This window comes from Canis aureus, chromosome 6, assembly GCF_053574225.1.
Source record: "Canis aureus isolate CA01 chromosome 6, VMU_Caureus_v.1.0, whole genome shotgun sequence".
Taxonomy (NCBI): domain Eukaryota; kingdom Metazoa; phylum Chordata; class Mammalia; order Carnivora; family Canidae; genus Canis; species Canis aureus.
The window spans coordinates 24,515,563-24,541,848 of record NC_135616.1 but is presented as its reverse complement, the minus strand read 5'-3'; the positions used below and the strand labels follow the sequence as shown (position 1 = coordinate 24,541,848).

General features: G+C 32.9%; 1 protein-coding gene across 10 annotated transcripts in view; it reads left to right on the top strand.

Moving 5' to 3' along the window:
• CCDC178 (coiled-coil domain containing 178) overlaps window positions 1-26,286 on the top strand; it is a 421,095-nt gene that overhangs the window by 132,315 nt on the left and 262,494 nt on the right. For 8 of the 10 annotated variants that reach the window (XR_013381334.1, XR_013381333.1, XM_077900386.1 and 5 more), the window contains 2 exons: window positions 531-599; window positions 20,267-20,450. Coding sequence is in view for 8 of the 10 variants with exons in the window: in XM_077900386.1 (XP_077756512.1) it covers window positions 531-599; window positions 20,267-20,450 (253 nt within the window). In the remaining 2 variants the exon portion in view is untranslated. The remainder of the gene's footprint in view (window positions 1-530; window positions 600-20,266; window positions 20,451-26,286) is intronic. The other 2 variants (XM_077900391.1, XM_077900393.1) reach the window with 1 other exon arrangement.

Sequence of the window (26,286 nt, the reverse complement as noted above, 5' to 3'; positions counted from 1 at the left end):
CTCTATCCACCATTTATCCTTAATTTAAAAACCGTTTAGGAGTCGGTTCTGAGAAACTTTTTATTGACTGTCCAGTTAAATCCAATTTGTTTACTATATGTGTGTGTGTGGCACACCTACTTTTCACATTCATTTTCTTTTGTCATATTTGCAATTTTGTGGGTATGAATATTTGACTATTGTTCATTTTCTTCAATAAATGAGAATATCTGTGAGGGCAGACATAGGCCACGGCCATATTTTCTTCATCAATGTATCTGCATCATCGGGCATAGTACCTGATACATATTATACTATCCATTGAAGGGAGGAAAAGAGGAAAGAACAGAGAAGATTAATGATGATATTTCATGATTGTGTAGGAAGATGGTTAAAATTTCATAGCATTGTATCTTCAGAAATAATAGAATTAAACATTTGTAAGATTTATCTGTATGTTGAAAATACTTTTTAAAAGAGAACAAAAGAAACATTGTTTTCCAAAAGATAACTTAAATTTTTATGTATTAATATTACTGCATTTTATTAAGAGAACCAGAGGAGAGAAAAAGAAAATCTGAAGCTAATGAGAAGACTCCTCTAAAAGAAAGGAAGACAGAGTGAGTGAGGTTAGCATGCATTAGATTATCCCACACTAACAAGCAATCACCCCATCTTAATGATATACAAGTATAAAAGTTTATTATTTTTCACTTGCATTGAAACTTAGCTGCATCAATGCTTCATTTTATTTCTACTTCTTAGATTCAGGGTGAAGGATCATATCCTTCTATGGCACATTGCTCTGGTAAGTATAAATAAATTCATTAGTGAGATCACTTGATGGTTCTTACAGTTTCCCCCAGAAGATGATAAGTGTTTCTTCTGCTCATACTCCATTGAATGAAGCAAGTCATATGGCCAATCCTGGTGTCCACAAGGTGGGAAATCTAATCCTCTTAAAAAGAGAGTGCATAACTGAGAACACAGATAAAATCTGTCATTAATAGTGGGAATGTAGCCCTGGCTATAGGAAAGGAATTCCATCATATGCATCGTACTTGTCCAATTAATACCTTAGATGCCACTTAATTACCTAACTTTCCCTTCAAGTTTTTTACTTAAAATTTTTTAAAAAAGGATAATTTTAAGAGCAGATTATGTAGTACTCAGTGGAGAATTAATGAAATATTAGTGAAATGAAAGATGAAGGGATATACAGGAAAGAAAGAGGTCGGGACACCTGGGTGGTTCAATGGTTGAGCATCTGTCTTTGGCTCAAGTCATGATTCCAGGGTTTTGGGATTGAGTCCTGCATCAGGCTCCCCATTGGGACCCTGCTTCTTTCTCTGCCTATGTCTCTGCCTCTCTGTGTCTCTCATGAATAAATAAACAAAGTCTTGAATGAAAGAAAGAAGGAAAGAAAGAAAGAAAAGAAAGAAAGAAGAAGAAAGAAAGAAAGAAAGAAAGAAAGAAAGAAAGAAAGAAAGAAAGAAAGAAAAAGAAAGAAGAAAGAAAGAAAAAATCAAGTCTACCACATTTTTAAGTGATGTTCCAAAGGAAGAGAAGATTAAAAAAAAAGGTAATATTTGAGGGGATAATCATCAGTCATATATGGCAAGTATTTCTTACATTCTTAAATGATAAGTCTCTTACTCTCAATTATTGACAGGTATCTCAGTAGGTACGTAGGTAGATAGATGCAAACGTTAATTATTCATTTCCAAATGTTATTTATTTTTCTTCGAAACCTTTTAATTCATTTTATGATTGCTCGTTTAAGCTTATTTTTTGCTTCTACAACATAGTACAAATAGTTATTTTTTAATTATTATTTTATCTACATGTAATAATTCAAATATGTGTAGTCTTTGTCATCTACTTTTGCATCTTATTCTCCTAACTCATGCTTTTGCTATTTTTTTTTTGTCGTTGTGCTTTTGGCTATTTTTATTGTGCATTGTCCATTTTCTTCTGGAAACTATTAGTGAAAAATCTTTCAGTCCTAAGATAAAATTGAGTTAATCATTTGCAATCTTGTATGTATTAGAGGGGTTCTCTTTTTCAGTTTGTCCTTGGATATGCCCAATAACTTTTTTCATTTCACGAGCCATCATATTCAAAGCTCCATTTTATCAAAATTTCCAGTGTTTTCAAAACAAAAGCATCTTCTGTGACCTTTTTTTGGACTCTGGCTATTTGTTATAGAAAATAAAATACAAAAAAGTGTAAAAACTTAAAATCATTTCAGGAAATAGAGGTAATTATATTAGTATATTACTTATTTTTTAAAATTCATAATGAAACTAATTGTCCTGCTTTTATTCCCATAATGATATATTAGAATTTTTGTTGCATTGTTATACAGATTTCAAATATATTACTTAAATATCTATACAAAAGGCTGTTACATGGGTGGGCCATGATTTTTCCATAATTATTCTAACCTTTATGTTTAGGTTTTTTATTTATAACTTACAAATATTGTTGTGACTTTTTTCAGAAATTTTTCTTAGCATCATTGCCTTTCAAAATTTAAACTAGATTTATAAAAGATTTGCTCTAATACTTCTAAATTCCTATTACCTTTCCAAAGAATAAAATACATTCCTAATACCTTTCTAAGCCTACTTTCCAGAAAGATGGTATCATTTATTGAAGCTGAGCAGTATGTAAGCTTGGTCTGTGATGTACCTGTGCTAACACTGAATGGTACAGTTTCTAAAAAATCTGTTCTAACTTGATAAGTGAAAAAATGTGTTCTCAATATTGTTTCAAACTCCATTTCTTTGATCACTAATTAGGTGGAATACTTAGGTATCCTCTCTTGAATTCTGCTTTTTCTATAGAATTCTTGAGGGGGGCTTCCAAGAAGAAATAAAGAACTTAGGATCCAGAGAGGAAAGTACCTTTTCTAAATTCCTATAGTTTAAAACCACTGGCATTTGAAACCTGATTTTCTATGTTCAGATTCAGTTGTTTTTTTTTTTTTTAACCTTATCTCATTTTTTTCACAATTTAATCTGACTTCAATTTAATGTTTAGTGGATGTTCAAATACACTTGACATATTAGTCCAATAATAACAATCCCAGATAGATAGTAGTCTTAACATTAAAATAGAAATTATCTTAGAGTACAGTTAAGATTGTTTTGAGTTCCCACTTTGACTTTGTGGCTAAAGCTTAAAGCAAGTGCTTGATCTGATTTCTATGTCTGTCTCTGTGTACGTGTGTGTGTGTGCGTGCACACGTGTTTTTATGTGGCAGGCAGGTAAGGACAAACATTGAGAGTAGGGAACTAAGCTTTAGATAACACATCATTCCAAAGGATTTAGACTCTGATGAAGACTTTGGAAAGCCACTAAAGAAGCCATATGGTCAGATTTCTCTTTTAAAGGTACCACTTTGATGGTAATTAGATGAGTTAAGGTTTGAGTAACTGGTTTAATAGTGGTACCAGATATTAAAATGAAAAATGTGTGGAGGAAGAAAGAAAGATTGGAGGGAAGATGTTTGTTTTGGAATTGTGTACAACATGATTCAAGTGTAAGTGTCTAGATTTCACTTTTGATGCATAGGCCTGAAATTGAGGGAAGATGTTCATGGTGATGGAAGCTAGATGGTAAATGCAGAAGTGCTTTAAATTGGCAAACAAACATTTTTATGTTTACCACTTCATTTACTTTTAGAAATTAGAATTTTCATGAATTGGAAATTTTGTGGGATAAATTATAACATCAAATCATGTATAAATATAGGTCATGATCCCGGGGTTCTGGGCTGAAGCCCACACTGGGTTCCCTACTCAGTGGGGAGTCTGCTTCTCTCTCTCCCTGCCCCCTGCTTGTGTTCTATCTCTCGCTCAAATAAATAACATTTTCTAAAAAAGAAATGTTATTAATGGCCTCTATAGATTCTATCCACTAACAAAAACTACTTTCTCATTCATTACAAAATGAAACATAAATTCAACGATAGGCAAATATAAAATAGGAAACTAATGTGAAGAAAACTCTTAAATATGATTTATTAAACATTCATTAAAATGTATTTTATTATTTATTTTTTAAAAATATTTTTCCAGATTTGGTGAAATATAATTGAGAAATGAAAATTGTATGTATTTAACGTGTACAAATGATGTGTTTTTAATTAAGACTTTATTTTTTTAAGAGCAGGTAAGGTCACAGTAGAATTGAGGAGAAGATATAGAGACTTCCCATATGCCTCCTGCTCCTACATATGCATAGCCTCTACTATTATCAACATCTTTTACCACAGTGGTACATTTGGTACAATTGATGAGCCTACACTTACAGAACATAGTCACCCGAATTCCATAGTTTACATCAGGGTTAACTCTTAGTGTTTTACATTCTATAGGTTTGGACAAATGTATAATGACATATATCTACCATAATGGTATTATACAGCATATTTTCATTGCCCTGAAGTCCTCTGTATTGTCTACTCATTCCCTCATCCCTCCCATCCAAATTCTGAAAATCACTGATCTTTTTATTTATTTATTTTAAATTTTTATTTTATTTTATTTATTTATGATAGGCACACAGTGAGAGAGAGAGAGACAGAGAGACAGAGACACAGGCAAAGGGAGAAGCAGGCTCCATGCACTGGGAGCCCGACATGGGATTCGATTCCGGGTCTCCAGGATCGCGCCCTGGGCCAAAGGCAGGCACTAAACCGCTGCACCACCCAGGGATCCCCATCACTGATCTTTTTATTGTCTATATAGTTTTGCCTTTTCCAGAATGACATATAGTTGAAATCATATAATATGTAGCCTTTTCAATTGGATTCTTTTACTTACTAATATGCATTAAAATTCCTCCATGTCATTCATTTTTATCATTGAATAATATCAATGATAAATTGATGTATGTAAATGTATGTAGATGTACCACAGTTTATTATCCATTTACCTACTGAAGATCATCTTGGTTGCTTCCAAGTTTTGGCAATTCTAAATAAAGCTGCTATAAATATTGGTGTGCAGATTTTATGTGGGCAAAAGTCAACTCCTTTTGTATGCTTTGGATAACAGGTCTTCACCAGATGTGTCTTTTACAAATATTTTCTCCCAGTCTGTGGCTTGTTTTCTCAATTTTTTGACCATGGGTTTTATAGAGCCAAAGGTTTTAATTTTAATAAAGTCTACCTTATCAATTATTTCTTTCATTTCTTTCTAACAGAAAAGAAATTCATACCCAAGCTCATCTAGTTTTTATCCTATGTTATTTCCAGGGATTTTATAGTTTGCATTTTACATTTAGGTCTGTGATCCATTTTGAATTAATTTTTGTGAAAGATATAAGGTCTCTGTCTAGCTTCATTTTTTTTTATGTAGATGTCCAGTTGTTCCAATGCTACTTGTTGAAAAGTTGATCTTTGCTGCACTGTCTTGCTTTTGCTTCTTTGTCAAAGATCATTTGACTATTTCTGTGGTTCTATTTCTGGGCTCTCTATTCCTTTGGATTGATATATTTGTCTGCTCTTTCATTGATAAATCCCACTATCTTAATTGCTATAGCTTTATAGTAAGTCTTGAAAAGAAATATAATTGCCAGGTGAAACTAACCTTACTTTTTAAGTGATTCATGATCATAAACAGCTCTATGCTATATTTAAACAAGAAAAAGATTAAATATTTATTAAACTGTGTAGTGCTGGCCAAAATATAGGTAGCTAGATAATTGAAACATTACTAGATATGAACAATAGTTAATAAGTAAGATTTAAATTTTTTTCTTTTGAGAAAGAGAGTGAGTGAGAGGGAGAGAGAGAATCTCAAGCAGGCTCCATGCCCAACCCAGAGCCCAATGTGGGACTTGATCTCATGACCCCGAGCCAAAACCAAGACCTGAATGGACAGAGTTCAGCTACATAGAACAACTTGGGTGAATCTTGTAATCATAGAGCTGAAAACAAGAGCTGAATGAACAGAATTCAGCTACATGGAACAACTTAGGTGAATCTTGTAATCATTATATTGAGCAAGAGAAGACATAGTGTACACAATATGATCCTGTTAAGAAACTGACAAATTTTCGTGATGGTGATAGACATCAGGATTGTAGCTCTTATTTGGTGGCAGTCACTGGGGAAGCTCACACAGGAGTTTCTGCTAAAAATGTTCAGTTTTTTCTGTCTCAATGAAGGCATTACTGGTATATTCACAGTGAAATGTAATATGCTGTATTCTTTGATTTGCACACTCTTCTTTATAAAAGTTCTGCTTCAATAAAATGTTATGCTTAAAAAACACATTAAATTAATAAAATGTTAATTCAGTCCAACAAAAAATGCATTCAATAATTTATTAATCTATTATTGAATTCACATTACATGCATAAAATTTCTTTCTCTTTCTCTGTATATATATATAGGAAAGTTCCTACTTTCAGTGAACCCCCAAGGTAATAATTATTATAGAAGCTAAACTTTCTTAGCAGCCTAATAAGTATGATTAGAAACGCAGGAATGGCTTTAGCTAGCGGAAATTCTGGAGCTGCTGCTCATTTTAGGCAGTAGTGACTGATTACCTGTGATTTCTTTCCCCCACTCATTTCTGTGTTTTTAATAGAAGTACTCTGCCTTCTATAATGATCTCAGATTTATTTAATTACTTTTTCTCTTAGAAATAGGATAGCCTTGGTGATGTTTTACACGTAGAATAGAAAAAGATAAAATGTACACTTTTTGCATGGCTGCACACCCACTGCCTTATAAATGCTTGCAGGTAGGACCTGTCTATATTTTCCCCTATTATTGAATCCTGAAGGACTAATCTAGTCACTAATATAAAGATACATTGTTGATGTGCATTAAGTATTCGTTGAATGGCATTTTTGGTACAAAATATTCATTTGTTAGACACTGTCCATTATAAGAGATAGAGAAAATAATAAAAGTTCAGTTGTTTTTATTATTTCATGGTTAACATCAGCAATAGTTTCATATATCTTTATTTTTATAAATAAAGTGATTTATAATTTCATAATTTCATAATTTTGCAGTGATTTTATAATTTCATAATTATGTCCAATAGACTAATATTATAACTTTATGCTTATTACTAACTTTATAACCAAGGATTATACTTAAAGAAAATGTAGACCTAAAATTCAAATGTATGTTTATGAGTGTGTATGTGTTTGTGTATGTGTGTGTTTGTGTGTCCTGAACATTTGCTTTATATGAAATGCCGTTTTAGTGCTGGGGATATCATTTAAATTTATATTCTCCTAAATAGATAATAAACATGTAAAATTATAAATTTTTAAAAATTCAGTCATATTTTTGAGAGGAAGAAAAAACTGGATAATGTGCTAGAGTGACAGAGCCAATGAGGAGTTGGGAGCTCTGCTTTACTAAGAATCTTTAGGAATACCCTCTCTAAGAAGGAAACATTTGAATTGAGACTTGAATGAAGGAGGCGTGCCAGCTTTGAGCTGATCCAGGGAAGAGCTTGCCAAATAGATGGAATGGAACATGCAAAAGTCCTGTGATGGAACCAGAATGGAGGCCAGTGATTCCGGAAAATTCTACATGGGTACTGTAATTTCAGGAGATAAATGTTGGCAAGGCAAACAGGGCCCAGATACTGCAAGCCCATAAGTGGGCTGTGATAAAGGAGTATAGATGAAAAAATTGAATGCATTTAAAACATCTTACATTATATTTTAGCAAGAGCTGCTGAGCAGCTTAGTGAAAGATAGACTTTAGTGCATAAAGGAGGGATGACAACTTTTTTGGTAATCCAGAAAAATTAGAATAATGATCACATCGGTCAAGGTTTTTTTTTTCAATAAAAATGGTAATAGCTGATTTCACATATATTTTGGAAGAAGTGCCAACCAGAACTTTTGGTAGATGGAATATAAAATGTGAGGGGAAAAAATGATTAGGGTGTTTGCTGAGGTAACAAGGGCTTGAGGAAAGTATGAGGAGGATGTTGGAGAAGATATAATTATGTCTCTTTGGGCCATATTAAATTTCAGATTCTTATGAGCTCTTTAAATGGAAATGAAAAGTACCAATTAGATACATAAGTCTATAGCACAGAGATGAGGAAGACACACAGTTTGAGTCAAAAAATTAAGCAAAAGGGCAGGATAAAATGTCTAAAAGAGTATGTGGATGAAACAGTAATGAGAATTTACATTTTCTGCAACACTGACAATAGAGAATATAAGAAACTTATAAGTGGAGCATAAATAGGATATATATTCTTTAAATGCCTTGTTGGGCATATGGGGAAGTAGAGGAAATCCTCAGGGGGCCAAAGCAAAGCAAACTGAACAATTACATTAAATTTTTAGTTGATACTTGGCTGTCCTGAAAATATGAATTGAAGAGTAATTTTGCTGATCTTGGTAAACAGGGTAATTAAATTTTTAGTGTCTTCAAATATAGGCCATGAGCTATAGATCTGTGCAAGTAAGGGAGCTGGATAACGTAAGTGCATTTGAATGGGTAGAGCAGAAAAGAAATATACCCAGAAGCAAAGGCGAAGACAAGAAACTATGTTTGCCTACACCTGGAAGTTGGGCAGGGAAAAACAAGTGAGAACAGTGTTTTTTTTCACAATTGTTTAATATTTCCATTTATGTGTACCATCTAGGTGACCTTTAAGACCCAATCTAGAAATTATCATTTTAAGAAATGATCTTACTTTGATAAATATTCTGTAGAGAAATAAGTTGGCAGGGGCTACACAAGATTTTCTCCAGTAAAGTAAGGCTTTTAAATATAAAATGTAAAACAATAGGGAAAAGTCCAACATGAATAAGAGCAGAAATAATCAGCAGTATATTTACCCCCCCAATAATTTCAAATGATCATATTGGAATAAATCTGCTGAAGTAAGTTTAAAATATTTAAAGGGAACAAAAAAAACTATCAAAAACAGTTCAGGGAGGTTTAAAAAAGAGCTTATCAAAACTTGAAGCTTAAAACTGGAATCCATTTTGATTAAGGATTTTATTAATTAGATAGCATATGCTGCTGGGAGGGTAGCAGAAGAATCAGTGCACTTGGAAACATAAAGAAGAATGCAGAATGCAGCACAGGGAGCAAAGGAGACAAAATATGTGGAAGAAATATTAAGAATTATGGAGAACAGAATGAGAAAGGAGAAAATGGGAAAGAAATATTCAGAAAGACAACAACAGATAATAGTGCATAATTTTTAAAGCTTAAATCTTTAAATTCAGGCATTATAATAAATCCAAAGAAGATAAACTCAGAAAGAAAACTTTAATTTTCTTTATATTACTGGTTACTCATATTGGAAGGAAAAGTTGGAGACATGTATTTTATCAAACAAATGCATTCTACTGTGATAATATCTGCAAACCACTTTTCTGCCTCTTTACATTTAAGTGGTAAATGGTACTTCCTCTTTAAGGCTAATGCCTCTTTTTCTGCTCTTGGTCTTAATCCTTTTTGCCCTGTTCAGTATGTAGTTTTATTCTTATCACTTCTATTTCTGACATCTTCCTTCATTACTTTTTTCCTTCAGCCTATATTCATAATTAACCCTCTTCCAAACTAAAATGAAAGCCTTGCCCTCATTCTAGTTGTATTTTAGGCAATTGCATGGTATTTCTTTTACATTCCTATTAAAATTTTCACATAATTAGCAATATTTCCTAGATTATTAACAGTATTTGCTTGACTATTAATCACTCTTTGATATAAAATAGTCTGGCTTTACAAACTCCCATGCTACCAAAATTTGTCTCACTGAAGTTAAAAACAAAAAACAAAAAACCATCTCCCTTTCTAAATCCACTGGATGCTTTTAGGGTTATTGCATTTTTTTTTTTTTTTTCCTCCATATGAACCAAGCATTTGTGTCTGTGCCCTCTCTGATGGTATCCCTTTCTGAGATTCAGCATGTCACTCCCTTGGTTCTCCCTTTAACTCTGAAGCTGTTCTCTCTAGGAATGCTACAGGGGCTTGTTTATCTCTACTTGTCTCTAATAGGTTAGCTCAGGGTTCTAACAGCAGCCCATTTACATCCTTGGTCTCAATTACAGAAATTTTATCTACTCTCGTTATCTTAACATATGTCATATTTTTCTTTACTTTTTAATCTATATCCACATCTTTTATTTCTCCTGATAGTATCATTTTGACTATCTCCTCTCTCCTCCGTCACATCTTGACACCATTACCCACCAAGTTCCTTGTTTTAGGTATCATCCTTGTTTTAGGTATCATCCTCTATGACTCTCCACTATTTTTTTTTAATTTATTCATGACTGACACACACAGAGAGAGGCAGAGACACAGGCAGAGGGAGAAGCAGGCTCCATGCAGGAAGCCCGACATGGGACTCGATCACGGGTCTCCAGGATCACACCCTGGGCCGAAGGCAGTGCTAAACCGCTGGGCCACCGGAGCTGCCCTAGGACTCTCCACTATTGCCAGCATCTTACCAACATCTTTAAGTCTGCCTTATAAATGGTGCTTTCCTTTCTGTCTGTTTTAATTACCAATTAAATAAATCATTGCTCTAATTGTTTCTTAATTGGAATACTAAAATAGGCATCCAACTGGTCTACCTTACACCAAGGTTGAGCCCTCAGATCCTGATATACAGCATTACCCTTGCAAATTATCTACAAAGGATGAAATGTTATTTATTTTCAGCATCTTAAAGTTTCAGAGTCTCCCTACCAACTATAGCATAAAGTCCAAGCTCCCAGACTGATGTATTAGACACTTTAATCTGTTAACCTATACAACTTCAGACTCTTCTTGTACCACTTTCCAAGATTTCCATGTGCTAGCCTATAAAAAGCTAGTATAGCCAAACTTATATTGTTTTAAGCTTTAATCTTTTTTTGTAGTATTTATCTGATTGAAATTCCCCTCCTTTTCCTTCCCCTTCCTCCTTTGCCTCTTTTTCTGGCTTTTAAAAAAATACATGATTAATTGATCATTCATACAATAGATCAGACATTAACTTTTCCCAGGTACTTTCCCTGTTGGTAATTTATTTATTTTCCCCTGTCCCCCAAAACAAAGTGATATTAAGTGCTTCTTCTGTTTCCTCTATTGTTGTACTTATGATTGCACTGAGATCTGTTTTTGCATGTATCTTTTATCCTTAATGAGAATATAAATTGGAAAGCTTAGTTTTAATTCATATCCCAATTGCCTAGCATAGCACTTGATATGCAGTCAATGTTCATAAGTATTCATTTAACTAACCTCCTCTGATTCCATACACTTTTCTCTCCGACTTGTCACATTATGTACAGTTACTGTTGGTTTGTTTATTTGTGTTTCCTCTTAGCTAAGCTTCTTGCCTTTAGGCATTGTGTGTGTTTGTGTCTTTGTGCTTGTTTGTGTTGTTCTCAGTAGGTGTTAAATAAATCACATAATGAACTAATGAAAGCTAAATATAAAAGTTATCCTTATTTCTTTCTTTTCGTTAGTATCCCTGTGCTCCTATTCTCTCTGTTGTATGCTTGTTCTGATGTCACCTGTGATGTCTCATTTTTCTCCAAAGTATTATTAATGGTTATTTACCTTTTTTATTTGTCTTTTTTTCTCTCGTCTTCCATTTCATTCAACCAGATGGCACTGTAATAAAGATCCATGCAGTTACATACTTATTAACAAAAACCAATTCATTAAATCATTTGTGTATGTTATTCAACATGTATAGTATAACATATGTATTATTCTCAATGTATTTAAACCTAATCTTTATAGCATCTCTAATGGAAGGTATTATTAAGGAAATTTTACACATAAAGAAATTGTGTATGAAGCCACCCCCCCCATATTACATAAAGGACAATCAGAATCTGATTGTGGGTATATCTAAATCCATAATTTATGTTTTTTTCTCAGAAATACTTTCTATCTCCACTGGCAAGTCTTAATTCCTATCTCTGACATGTTAGAGCAGACTATCAACATGACATTTACTGCTTCAAAAAAAAAAATTAAAAACCTACTACTTTAATTCTCCACCTCTATCTGGCTATATCCATTGCTTTCTCAGAAGAGCTCTGTTTTTCTTACTCTTTACTTTTTTCCTTTTTATTCTCCCATTTACCTGAATCACCTTCCCCTTAATCCCAGCTTCTTTTTTCCATAAATCTAAAAATAATAACTTTTTAAGCAAATCACTGACACACATCTATTAAACACTCATGAAAATTCCCCAAATTTCGACTGATATATGCTAAGATTCCACTACTTGGGATTTCTCTGTTTGATTGCATTTCCAACTGCTACACTATTTGAATAAAGTACATAATTCAGTATATGATTATATATTGTATATTGTTCATATATAGTTCATTTTTAAAATGGCTACATTAAAAGATAGATGCCATATTTCTTAACAGACTTTGTTCATGACTGCATACAAATATTTGCAAGACCTTTTGGTGATAACAATGATATGTAACTTTTACCTTGTAGTACAATGTATAATTAGTAATTTTGTCTTTCAATAAGTAAGCATCTTTTATTAATGGACCTTTTACATTTGGGACATTTGACTTGAGCAAGAAACTTTACTTGATGGCTTATTCACATGATAGGCAGGCCTCAGGAGCTTAAGTCAAAGACAACTTGTTTAAGATGATTTGAAATTGATTAACTTGTATTTAGTTTGCTTGAAGTTAACTGTGTGGTAGGAATTTCTATATAGTAATTTCTTACTTTCAGCCTCTGTAAAATATTACTCCTAGTGCTGTACTGTACCTCAAGCAAGACAATGCCATTGTAACTGCAGTGATCCAAAGATGGGGTTGATAATCGAGGGAAATGAGCAAAAAAAGCTATTGAACATTATAAAGACATACTAGTATATTTTATGAAATGTGTTTATCAAGAGTTAACAGGATAGTGATTTATTTGTAGAGATAGCAATTAGAATATTATTGAAGTTGTTAAATAGCCTGGAATACTTAGAATGAATCCAGAGGGTACTGTGTTTTTCATACTCGCTTAGCTATATCTTACCAGCCTATTAATTTGAGTTACTTCAGAGGAGTATGGAATATGATTTTTTTCAGCGTTTAACAGCACACATTTCAATGAATATTCTTAAACTATTTTGCTTTTATTTTATTTTTCACTGTTTCAGCTATTGAAAGAGAAAATGCTACATTCAAAAGCATTTGACTTTTAACTACTCACCAATATTTTAACCTACTTTAGACATTGATTTAAGGAATTAAAATATTACAAATAAATTGCTCTTCTTATTTCTATTCTCTGTCTTTCTCAGAGGCAATCAAAATCTGAATTTGGTCTGTATTCAGTAAATTCAAAAACTTAGATTCTCAATTTTTAGATCTTCACATTTCCAACAGTCATTTCTTCCAGCTCATACCAACCACCTTCTCTTACAATTTTACCCCTACATCTTATCATTGCATTAAGGGAGTTACTTCCTAGTTTCAATTTTTAGAATCCTGATCTCAATTTTAAGAATCCAGTCTCACAAAGCTGACACCTCTCTTTGCAGCTTACCTATTCTATTATTACCCTCACTCCAACAATTATTTGACACTTCAAGATGACCAGTCTATTACCCCTACTAATTTTTTATATCCCACCATCTTGTCCTAGTTAATATCAGACCAAAATAAGCATTCATTTAAATAACCTTCACATTTATTTTCTGTGACTTGAAAAGCTCTATCATTGAACTAAAGCAGGATCCAAACAGCTGAATGTGGCTAAAGTAAAACACAACAGTGTTAATCTTACCATGGGTGGATCCTGTTTTGGTGGGCCTGAAATGTTATATAATGTGAGGTCTCTTCATGAAGTATACAAGATTGTGAGTACCGGATTCCCACAACCAATTCAATGCCACTTTACAAGGATAAATTATGTTAAAAAAAAAAAAGAAAATATTCTTAATATATTTTTATTAAAATATCTAATTTTTCAAACCTTATAAAAAACATGTGACCATGTGAAAACACTGTTAAAGATGCTCAAAGGACTTTACAAGGGGTTTGGTCAGTTAGAGGCCCTCATATTTAAGCTTCATTAGCACTGTGATAAATTTGCTGCTGAATTGAACTTGAATTCTATGACTACTAATCTCAGGTGACATCCACTACTACCAAAAAATTTTTGGATGATGCAGTTTTTCTGACAACTATTTCACATTTTATCACTCTCTCCATTCCTAATACCCACATCACCCCCTTTTTAAAGCTAATAATCTTCCCAGATAATTAATAGAGATCATAGGTGCAATCAAATGAAAATTATCTCTTTTTTTGCTAGCCTGTTTGCATCTTTCTGCATACTCTGTGTTCCCCTGTTAACTAACATCTAATAACAGGAGCAACTCTTACATAGGAGTTGCCATCACCCACACACTTGCCAAATGGATGTCATTTACCCTTTTTTAAAAGATTTTATTCATTTATTTGAGAAAGAAAGAGCATGAGCTGGGAAAGGGGGCACAGAGGGAAAGAGAGCAGTGATCTCAAGATCTTGACATCATGACCTGAGCATAATACAGACACTTAACCAACTGAGTAACCCAGGCACCCCTATATGCCATTTACTCTTACACACTTGGGGCTTTGCAAGTACCATTCCTCTTTTCTGTGAGTTATTATTATTTCTCTCTAATAGCATATGAAAATTGCATAATATTGCTCATCTTAGAAGCAAACACAAGATAAAAATAGAGCCCTGAATCCCAGCTCTGCCCTTCTATTCTTTATAGCAAATCTTAAGTAAAGTGCCCATTCCGGTTTCCATGAACTCACATTCCGTTTTCTATTCAATCCATTCAAACAAGGATTTTCTCAAAGTATCATATTCTAGATCCAAAGTCATTTTTTCTTATTAATTTAAAAATACTTTATGATTTATTTAGATTTTAAAAATTATATATACTTAAAGTTTATATCATGATGATTTTATATACATAGCAAAATGATTACTATAGTCAAGCTAATTAACATACCATCTCTTCACATAGTTATCTTTGTGTGTGTCTCTGTGTGTTTGTGTGATGAAAGCACCTGCAATCTACTCTCTTAGCAAACTTCTAGTATTTTTAATGATCCTTCCGCAGGTTCACCTACGGAAACCTTGTTACGACTTTTACTAGCAAACTTCTAGTATTTAAGACAAGAGTAAACTCTGGTCATCTTGTGCCTTAAATCTCTAAACTTATCCAATCATTCATTTGATTTTGCGTGATCATACATTTGATGGCATTTGGATATCATTTATTCGTAAGTAATCTGGTTTTTTTTTCTCCCTGGGAACTTCAGAATTGTCTCTTCATATTTTGGAGTACTTAAATTTCACCATTCCATGCCTAGGGGTATGTGTGTTTCTCTGTGTAATACATCTAGTTTAACATTATGTAGGACTTTTCATTTTAATGACCCATGTTGATTTTCAGTACTGGAAATTTTTTGGATATGGTTTTATTACATACACCTCCTCTCTATTTAATTTTTTTCAGCTTAAGTATAATTGACAAAATTGTATATATGTGAAGTATAAAATATGATTATTTGACATACCTATACTTTGTGAAATAATTACTACCCATCAATCACCTTACATAGTTACTATTTGTTCTTTTGTGGTGAATATGCTTAAGGTCTATACTCTTAGAAAATTTCAAGTATGCAACACAATATAACTCTAGTTGCCATACTGTATAGTAGATCCTCCAAGATTATTCGTCTTATAACTGAAGGCTTACACCTTTAATCACTCTTCCATTCCTATCACCTCTCAGCCCTTGGTAACCACCATTCTACTCTCTGTTTTTATGAATTAGTTTTTTTTTAAAGATTTTATTTATTTATTCATGAGAGATGCACACAGTGAGAGAGAGAGAGAGAGAGAGGGAGGGAGGGAGGGAGGGGGGAAGGGAGGGAGAGAAGAACAGACACAGGCAGAGGGAGAAGCAGGCTCCATGCAGGGAGCCTGACGTGGGACTGGATCCCGGTTGTTCAGGATCACACTCTGGGCTGAAGGTGGCACCAAACCGCTGAGCCACCTGGGCTGCCCTATGAATTAGTTTTTATTGTTGTTTTAGATTTCACACATAAGTGAGATCATATAGCATTTGTCTTTCACTATCTAGCTTATGTGACTGGGCATACTGTCCTCTAGGTCCATCCATTTTGTTGCAAATGACAGTATTTCATTGTTCCTCGTAACTGAATAATATTCCATATTTATATGAAATTTTCTTTATTTATATATCCATTGACAGACACTTAGGTTGTTTCCATATCTTGGCTATTATGAATAATGCTACAGTGAACATAGGAATGCAGATATCTCTTCAAGTAACTGATATTGTTTCTTTAGCTATATACACAGAAATGCAAATGTTGGATCATATGGCAGCTCTATTTTTAATTTTGTGAAGAACTCCTAGGTTGTTTCCATAATGAATGTACCAATTTATGATCCCATCAGCAGTATACAGGGATTCCCTTTTCTCCACATTCTTGCAAGAATTTGCTGTGTCTTTTTGATAAAAGCCATCCTAACTGATGAGAGGTGATATTTTTTGAGTTGCATTTCTTTGGTGATTAATGATGTTGAGCACCTTTCTCACATACTTTTTGGCCATCTTTATGTCTTTGGAAAATGTCTTTTCAGGTCCTTTGCCCATTCTTTAATTGAGTTATTTGGCTTTTACCTACCAAGTTATATAAATTACTTATATATTATGGATATTAACATCTTATCACATAAATGTTTTGAAATATATTTTCTCTCATTAAGTAGGTTGGCTTTTCAATTTATTTAGTTTTGTTTTTTGTTTCTGTTTGGTTTGGTTTGGTTTCTGCTTTATAGAAGCTTTTTAATTTGACATAGTTACCCTTGTTGATTTTTACTTTATTTCCTGTGCTGTGTTTCCTGTGTTTAATTCATTCCTGTGAAATGAATTAAGTATTTAATTACTTAAATAAATACTTAATTTATTATTAATTATTAAATGATAATTTATAAAAAATATATTAATATATTATTAATTAAGTATTTAAATCATTTCAATTTAATTTTTGTACATGGTATAAGATAGTGGTCTGGTTTCATTCTTTTGCATGTGACTATCCAGTTTTTCCAACACCATATATTGAAGAGATGATTCTTTCCCCATTGTGTGTTGCTGGCATCCTTGTCAAATGTTTTTTTAGGCTCTTCATTCTGTTTTATTGATATATGTGTCTGTTTTTTTTATGCTAGTACCATCCTGTTTCTTTGATTACTATAGCTTTATAATATTATGTGAAGTAAAGAAGTGTGATACCTCCAGCTTTGTTCTTTTTTTTCTAGATTGCTTTGGCGTTGGGGGGTCTTTTATGGCTTTGTGCAAATGTTAGGTTATTTTTTTTCTGTGTCTGTGAAAAATACCCCTGGAGTTTTGATAGAGATTCATTGAATATCTAGATTGCTTTGGATCATATAGACATTTTAAACATTTTTAATTGCTCCAATCCATAAACATAGGATATATTTCCACATCTTTGTCTTCCTTAATTTCTTTCATCGGTGTTTTATGTACAATGTCAGTCTATAGATCTTTCATATCCTTGGTTAAATTTATCTATGTATTATTTTTCATGCTATTGTAAGTGAGGTTGTTTTATTTTTTTCAGGTAGTTCATTGTTAGTATATATAAATACAACAGATATTTATATATTGATTTTGTATTCTGTAAATTTACTAAATTTATGTATTAATTCTAACAGTTTTTTGGTGGAGATTTTAGGGTTCTGTCTATATAAGATCATGTCATCTGCAAACAGAAAATTTTAATGATTCCTTTCTGATTTGGATATATTTTATTTCTTTTCTTGCTTAATTAAATGTCCTAAGATTTCCAGAACTGTGTTGCAAAGATATAGTAAGAGGGGGCGGGAACTTTGGCTTGTTCCTGATCTTAGAGGAAAAACCTTCATTTTTTTTAAATCTTTTTTTTAAATTTTTATTTATTTATGATAGTCACAGAGAGAGAGAGAGAGGCAGAGACACAGGCAGAGGGAGAAGCAGGCTCCATGCACCGGGAGCCCAACGTGGGATTCTATCCCGGGTCTCCAGGATCGCGCCCTGGGCCAAAGGCAGGCGCCAAACTGCTGCGCCACCCAGGGATCCCAAAACCTTCATTTTTTTATGCTGAGTGTGTTGATATATCGGTGGGCTTGTCATACGTGGCCTTTATTATGTTGAAATACGGCCCCTTTATATACAATATTTTGAGAGTTTTTTCATCATAAATGGATGTTGAATTGTGGTTCTCCTTCTATTGAGATGATCATATTTTTATCCTTAATTCCACCAAAGTGGTGTATCACATTTACTGAATTGCATATTTGAACCATCCTAACACCCCAGGGATAAAGCCTATTTGATAATGGTGTATGATCCTATTCATTTGTTGTTGAATTCAGATTGCTAAGATTTTGTTGAAGATTTTTGCATCTATATTGATCAGGGATATTGGCCTGTAATATTCTTTTCTTGTAATGTCCTTGTCTGTCTTTGGTATCCAGGTAATGCTGGCCCCATAAATTGATTTTGGAAGTATTCCCTCCTCCTAATTTTTTTGGAAGAGTTGAGAACAGTTGGCATTAATTCTTCTTTAAATGTTTGTATAATTCACCAGTAAAGCCATCAGGTTGGGTCTTTTTTAATTAGGAGTTTTTGATCACTCACTCAGTTTTCTTATTCATTGGTGACCTTCAGATTGTTTATTTTCTCAGGATTCAGTCTTGGTAGATTATGTGTTTCTAGGGATGCATTTCTTCTGGGGTATCCAATTTGTTGGCATATAATTGTTTATAGTAGTTTCTTTGAACATTTGTATTCCTATGTTATCACTTGTAACATGGCCCTTTCATTTCTGATTTTATTTATTTGAGTTTTCTTTCTCTATCTTTTTAATGTGTTTAAAAGTTTGTTGGTTTTTATATTTTTTTTTAAACATGTTTTTCTGTTAGTAATCTTTTCTATGGCTTTTGGTTTATTGCACTTGTTTCTCCTCTGATTGTTATTTCTTTTCTTTTAACTTTGGGCTGAGTTTGTTCTTACTTTTTTAGTTCTTTGAAATGTAAAGTTAGAAGATTTGAGATCTTTTTTTCTTAACGTAGGCATTTATTATTAACTTCCCTTTTAGAACTGTTTTTGTATGTTGTGTTTCAATTTTTTAAAATTTCTTCTTTACTCATTGGTTGAGCTTTTGGTCTCTGAGTCTTTTCTTCCCAATGCTGTAGTTCCTAGCTTTGTATAAACCTATAGTTTTCATCAATAAGTTGGTTCTTTTGCCAACAAGTACAACTGACGTAAACCCCTGCTGTGATACAGTGAGCCTTACTTGAGTAACACCTCCGGTAGAATACCTTCAGTTAGTTTCTTGTTGATTCTGTACTTTTGCCTTGTTTCCTAGTTTTAATTTCTGTTCTATAGAGATGCCTACCTCATTTGTGAATATAACTATGTCTTATTTGTTTTTCTTCTTATCTTGTATGCCTCGGTGGTATGTATCTGAAAAAGATGATATCCAATCTAACATCTTACTTTTTTCCTCTATTAACTCTTTCTCCTTAGCTGTTGGTTTTCTTTTTTGAAAGTTTTCTTTTAGCTACTGGTTTTCTTTTGTTAAGTTTTGCTTCTGTCTCTCATGGACTGGATTTTTCTCATATTTAGTTATTCTTAAGGAGTAATGTTAAATAGGATTAGAAGGGATGGATTGATACAGAAGGGATGAATGCTCTGAAAGCTGAGCATTTGAGGGCCCCAAGCCTTTCTTTTTTCTTTTTTTAAGATTTTATTTATTTATTAATGAGAGACAGAGACAGAGACAGAGAAAAAGGCAGAGACACAGGCAGAGGGAGAAGCAGGCTCCATGCAGGGAGCCCAATGTGGGACTTGATCCGGGAAATCCAGGATCACACCCTGAGCCAAAGGCAGATGCTCAACCACTGAGCCATCAAGGTGTCCCCCCACCCCCCAAAAGCCTTTCTTATTGATACACCTATCCTTCTGCAATTGAGCAAAGCTTGACAATTAGGAGTAGCCAAGAGGAAAAGCAGGAAAATAAATGGAATTTTGGGTCATATTATTTGTATTCAAATTTTAGTTAAGAATCTGTTTGTTTATATTTTTGGCAACATAAAATATGACCTTGTTACTTTTTTGCTATTATTAAATGTATTTGCCTCTATATATGTTCTTTTTGAATAATCATATCAATCTTTTTGCTTTATTTTTTACAGTATAAGGAAAAAATCAGAATTGGAGTCTGAAATCCAATCTTTGATGAAACTAAGGTCAAAAAATGATGAATTTCTTAAACAGTTATACAAGGAAGCTTATCAGCTTGGTGCTGTTTTCCACCTAACCAAATTTAAAACAGAAGAATTAGAAGAGAAAATAGCAGAAGTGAGAAGAAAATTCAAGGTTTGCATCTCTCTCTGTGTTCTTCTTAGTTGTAAAAAAATGGTAATTAACCTCAATTTTATTGATTTGACAGTTTGATTTTAATTTAAGCCATAATGGTCTTTTAAAAATAAAAGACTCCTTCCATTAAATCTGAATAAAGTCATTTCTCTTCAGAGGCCCAGCATAACTAGAAGAGGAATGGGACTCAGTGTAACTAATCAACACTTTACGTCTGTTTTTTGCTATCACTGACCTTGAACTACCTGGTTAATGAGAAGAGTAGTGCTTGGTTTAAACTCGTCCTGAATATCTAATCTATAATAGTTCCTACCTATGATAGGAAGGATTGCTGGGAAGTGCCCTTGCACCCTTACTAATATAAGAAAAGGGATTACCTACATCAGGCCTGTAAATTACTGGATTCCTGAGTACCAAGCAGTGCTGAGTAGACCACAATGTTTCCGTAGACACAACTGTTCATAGGCCTTAAGTCTATTCCTAAGTGAGAAATAAAATGAATATCCACTCCTTGCCACTTGGCATAGACACTAACAAAATCAACTTCACATTACCATACATAAGGGACCACTTTACTAGGGCTACCTCTGTCTACCACACATCATACCCATACTCCCCCCTTCTTTGGCTTTTTCTCATTGGAAACTCATTATCATAAAATTATCTGTAAAATATAGAATCTATATTATGTGTTCAAGTCTTGTAACAGCACTTTATTCAGTGAAGACTTTCTCTTGTGCTTTCTAAATATAGAAATCTTTGATTCTCTTCCAATAAATGTTTCTATAACCGAGAGACTGGGATTTTGTTCCTGCATTGAATCCAGCTGTTTGATGGACTTATTGTACCTGTATCCCTTCCCATGGGTTATTTAGTGGGTCTCTTATATCATATATGTTCCAAAGTTAATATGAAATAGAAATTATGTGCAGTAAAAATTAACCTCAAAGTTATTTTCAATATATAAAACGTGTGATTATACATATGGTTTAACATCTATAATAACACTATAGATGTTTTTCATTAGTATGTGTTTCCCTCTGGCCAATAATTACGTTTTGTTTTGTTTTGTTTTGTTTTGTTTTTTATCGAGGATATCAGTGAAGATATCAACCACTGATTCGGTCACTTAACAATGTGCCTTAATTTTTTCAAATGACAGGAAACCTTTGTTCATATATTTATCTCATAGCTGTCACAGTCTGCCTTCAATTCTTCACCTATATGGCTTCACTAGCCTGAGGCACTCATCTATTAAGAAGGATGTGTTGAATTATTTATTTTTTCTAAGGTTTTCTGATGCCCTAATATACAATTTATAGGTTGAGTGCAATTTTGATGTAACTCCACTGTACTTGCATTGCCAACCTAAGACAAAATATAAGTGTCCCTCTGGTTTTATTCAAGCAAAATTGAAGAAACTGTTAATCAGGTCCTTTCCCTACCCAGTAGCAGCTGACACACAGCTAGAAAGAAGCAACAGAAAGAAACTACACATTTTAGGAAATAATTCCCCATTGCTAAACACTTCCACTGAGCTGAATGTATAGGGCATTAAATTTCTTTGATATACACATGTTTATCTATGTCAGAGTGATCATGAATTAAAAATAAATTTCTAGATAGTCCTTAGATAATTCAGGTCTGGAGTAATGCAGGTTTGTAGTTTTGTTTTTTAATGACTCCAATGTCTTTCATTGACTAAGTGACACAAATCTATATAATTTTCTGACTCTTGGCATCATGTTTTTCTTGCAGATAACTTTGTATATTTGTTGATTCTGACCTGACATTAGTCCTTAATTTATATCTTCTAGAAATTATAGCATTAACACCTCTGAGCTAGCTTTGAGAAAGAACCTTTTGAAACCTTAGAAGTAGAAGTTCTGAATTATGTTTCCTCAAACTAATGCACCTGTCCAATGCCTACTAAGATTTCGGCAGTCATAGACTAAAAGCAACCCTGAACAATCAAGGTATTTAGCAATTTCCAGATTCTTCCAGCTATTACAGATGACTTGTCCCAGTTTTTTCATACCTTCAATCCCAATAGCTGGCCTATTCAGAAAAGACATGATTAGCCAAGTCCCAGTCTAAAATTATCCACAGTAATGAGAAATAAATCAATAAAAGGGTAATATGTATTCAATTATGGTATTGATGGAATGAACAGAAAATCATTCAGGGTTGTCTGAAGAATTTAATATTGTAACAAGAAAAATCTTGAAAGCTTTTGTCAGATAGTATGTACTTCTCAACATTTAAATAGAAGGCTTTTGTGCAAGCTACAGGAATTTGGAGGGTTTTTTATTTGAACATACTGGAATTTTGATGGAAAAGATAAACATCAGGCCACTCTGGTTGTAGGTTAAAATCATAGTACTAAAACTAAGTGGAACTTAGTAGAAAAGAAGAAAGGAAGTAGAAAGGAAGATAGTTTTCTGAAAGCCTATTACAGGCTAGACTATACATGTTAATTCAGTGTTCGTAATACTGTGAAGATGTTATTAGTGTGTTCATTTTGGGATGAAATGGTTTGCTTAAAGTAGCATAGCTTTTAGGTAGCTGTGTAGAATTTGGGGACAAGGTTTTCTGATGCTGATGTTGATATAAACTGGTGAGTCAGACACTAAGTAGACATATACTCCAACCAAAAAGATTCATTCAGGCTCAGAATTTCAAAATAACCATATTTGAGATCACCTTTTAGATTTTATTTTTAAAGGGAATTACTAGGATCACAGCAACAATGAGAGAAGGAACAGTGATTTCCCATTTACCCCTTGCCTTCACACATGCTTATAGCCTCTGCCATTATCAACATCCCCCACTAGGGTGGGACATATTTTTTTTTTACCAATAATGAACCTATATTGGATCATCATAATTATCGATATTTATAGTTTATATCACAGTTCACTCTTGGTGTTGCTGTGTACATGCCTAGATTCTGAACACATATATAGGAATATGTATCCATTATAGTAGTATCATACAGAATATTTTCACTGCTCTAAAAATCCTCAATGCCATACCTGTTCATCCCTTCTCCCACTGATGGTAGCTATGGCAACCACTGATATTTTACTGTCTCCATAGTTTTGCCTTTTCCAAAATATATATGGTTGAAATATACAGTATGTAGCCTTTACAGATTAGATTCTTTCACTTACTAATATGCATTCAAGTTTCCTTTATGTCTTTTCATGGCTTGATAACTCATTTCTTTTTAGCACTGAATAATATCCTATATCTGAATTACCATAGTTTGTTATGCATTCACCTACTGAAGAGCATTTTGGTTGCTTCTAAGTTTTGGCAGTTATAAATAAAGTGTAACTTTAACTTTTAACTTTATAACTTTTGGCACTCTAAGTATCCATTACAGGTTTTTATGTGGACATAAGTTTTCATCTCCATTGTATATGAATGAAGGAACATGATTACTGGATCTTAAAATTAGTATATATTTAGTTTTGTAAGAAACTGCCAAAGTGCCTTACAAAGTGATTTACCATTATGCATTTCTACCAGCAATGCATGAGAGTTTCTGTTATTCCAAATCCTTGCCAATGGTTGATATAGTCAGTGATCAAGATTTTGGCCATTGTAATAGCCATGTAGTAATAACTCTTTGTTTTTAGTTTACATTTCCTTGATGACATATATCTTTTCGTATGCTTATTTGCCATTGTTTGTCTTTGGTGATTTGTGTGTTAAAGTCTTTTGCCACCTCTCCCCTTTTTTTACTTATTCCCAACACACAACATGGGGCTTGAACTCAGGGCTCCAAGATCAAGAGTCCCATGTTCTACTGAGTCAAGCCAGGTAGGTGACCCAATGTCTTTGACCCCCTTTTTAATCAGATTTTTTCTTACTGTTGAGTTTTCAGAGTACATTGTATATTTTGGAGAACAGGTCTTTCCTAGATTTGTCTTTTGCAAATATTTACTACTAGTTTGTGATCACTGCTTTCATTTCTTTTCATTTCTGATATTAGTAACTTGTGTCCTCTCTCTTTTTTCTTAGTTTGTCTGGCTTCAGGCTCATCAATTTTATTGATATTTTCAAAGAAAAGATTTTCTTTTCACATTTTTAACTGATTTTTTTCTGTGATTTTGTTTCTAATTTCATTGATTTATGCTCTTAATTCTTATTATTTCTTTTCTTCTGCTTAGTTTTGATTTAATTTTCTCTCCTTTTTCAGTTTTCTAAGGTTGAAATCTAGATTATTGGTGTTAGGTCTTTCTTTTTTCCTAATATGTGCATTTAGTGCTATAAATTTCTCTTTAAGCACTGCTTAAAGAACTCCTTTAAGCACATTTAATTCTGGAATCTGTCTCCTGATAAATATGTAGATTCTAAACAACACATTGAAAGTAATAATATCTATTTGTTGAATGCTTTGTGTGAATATTGCCTCAGGTAAACTATTTTATATGCGTTGTTTTCTTTTACTTCTGCAATAATTTTGTGGAAAAGAAATGTTATCCTAATTTTACATATGTGAAAACTAATATTTGGTAAATTTGTAGACATACTGATATAGCAACCATGATAACCAGTACTCAGTGTAACTTGGTAGAATGTTTCTGCAAAGTAATATATTAATATATTTAAAAGCTTTATCTATTTTTTAAACTTTTTATTATTGAAATTTTTTTATTATTGAAATATAGTCAACATATAATATCATATTAGTTTCAGGTGCATGACATAGTGATTCAAAATTCTATACATCACTCAGTGCTGACCACAATAAATGTAGTTACTGTCTGTTACCATACAATGTTATTACAATATTAATAATTATATTCCCCTTGCTCTACTTTTCATCTCCATGACTTATTTATTTTACAACTGGAAGTTTGTACCTCTTAATTCCTTTCACCTATTTCTCACATCTGCCTATGTTTCTCCCCCTCTGGCAGCTACCAGTTTGTTCCCTATATTTATAAATTTGTTTCTTTTTGCCTGTTTGTTTGCTTGTTTTAAATTCCACTAGCCAGCATCATTTATTGAATAAACAGTCTTTTCCTTATTGCATATTCTTGCCTCCTTTGTCATATATTAATTGACCATATAATCATGGGTTTATTTCTGCACTCTGTATTCTGTTCCACTGATCAGTGTGTCTGTTTTTGTACCAATACCAAATTGTTTTGATTACTAGAGCTTTGTAGTATATTATGACAACTCTAGCTTTGTTCTTTGTCAAGCTTGCTTTGGCTACCAGGCTCTTTTATTATTCCATGCAAATTTTAGGATTATTTGTTCTAGTTCTGTGAAAAATCCTATTGGTATTTTGATAGGGATTGCATTGAATCTATAGATTAGTAATTTTGGGTAGTATAGATATTTTAACAATATTAATTTTTCCAATTCATGAGCATGATATATCATGTCATTTGTGTTATCTTCATTTTCTTTCATTAATGTTACAATTTTCAGAATATAGGTCTTTCACATCCTTGATTAAATTTATATCCTAGATATTTTATTATTTTTGGTATGATTTTAAATGGGATTGTCTTCTCAATTTCTTCTTCTACTTTATTATTAATGTATAGAAACACAACAGATTTCTATGTATTTTCTTGTATCTTGCAACTTTAGCAAATTCATTTATTAGTTCTAATAATTTTTTGGTAGTCTTTAATGTTTTCTATATATAGTATCATATCATCTCCAAATAGTGACAGTTTTACTACTTTAATTAATTGAATACTTTTTATTACTTTTTCTTGTCTGATTGCTGCATCTAGGACTTTCAGTACTATGTTGAATAAAAGTGCTTAGAGTGAACATCCTTGTCTTATTCCTGATATTAAAAGAA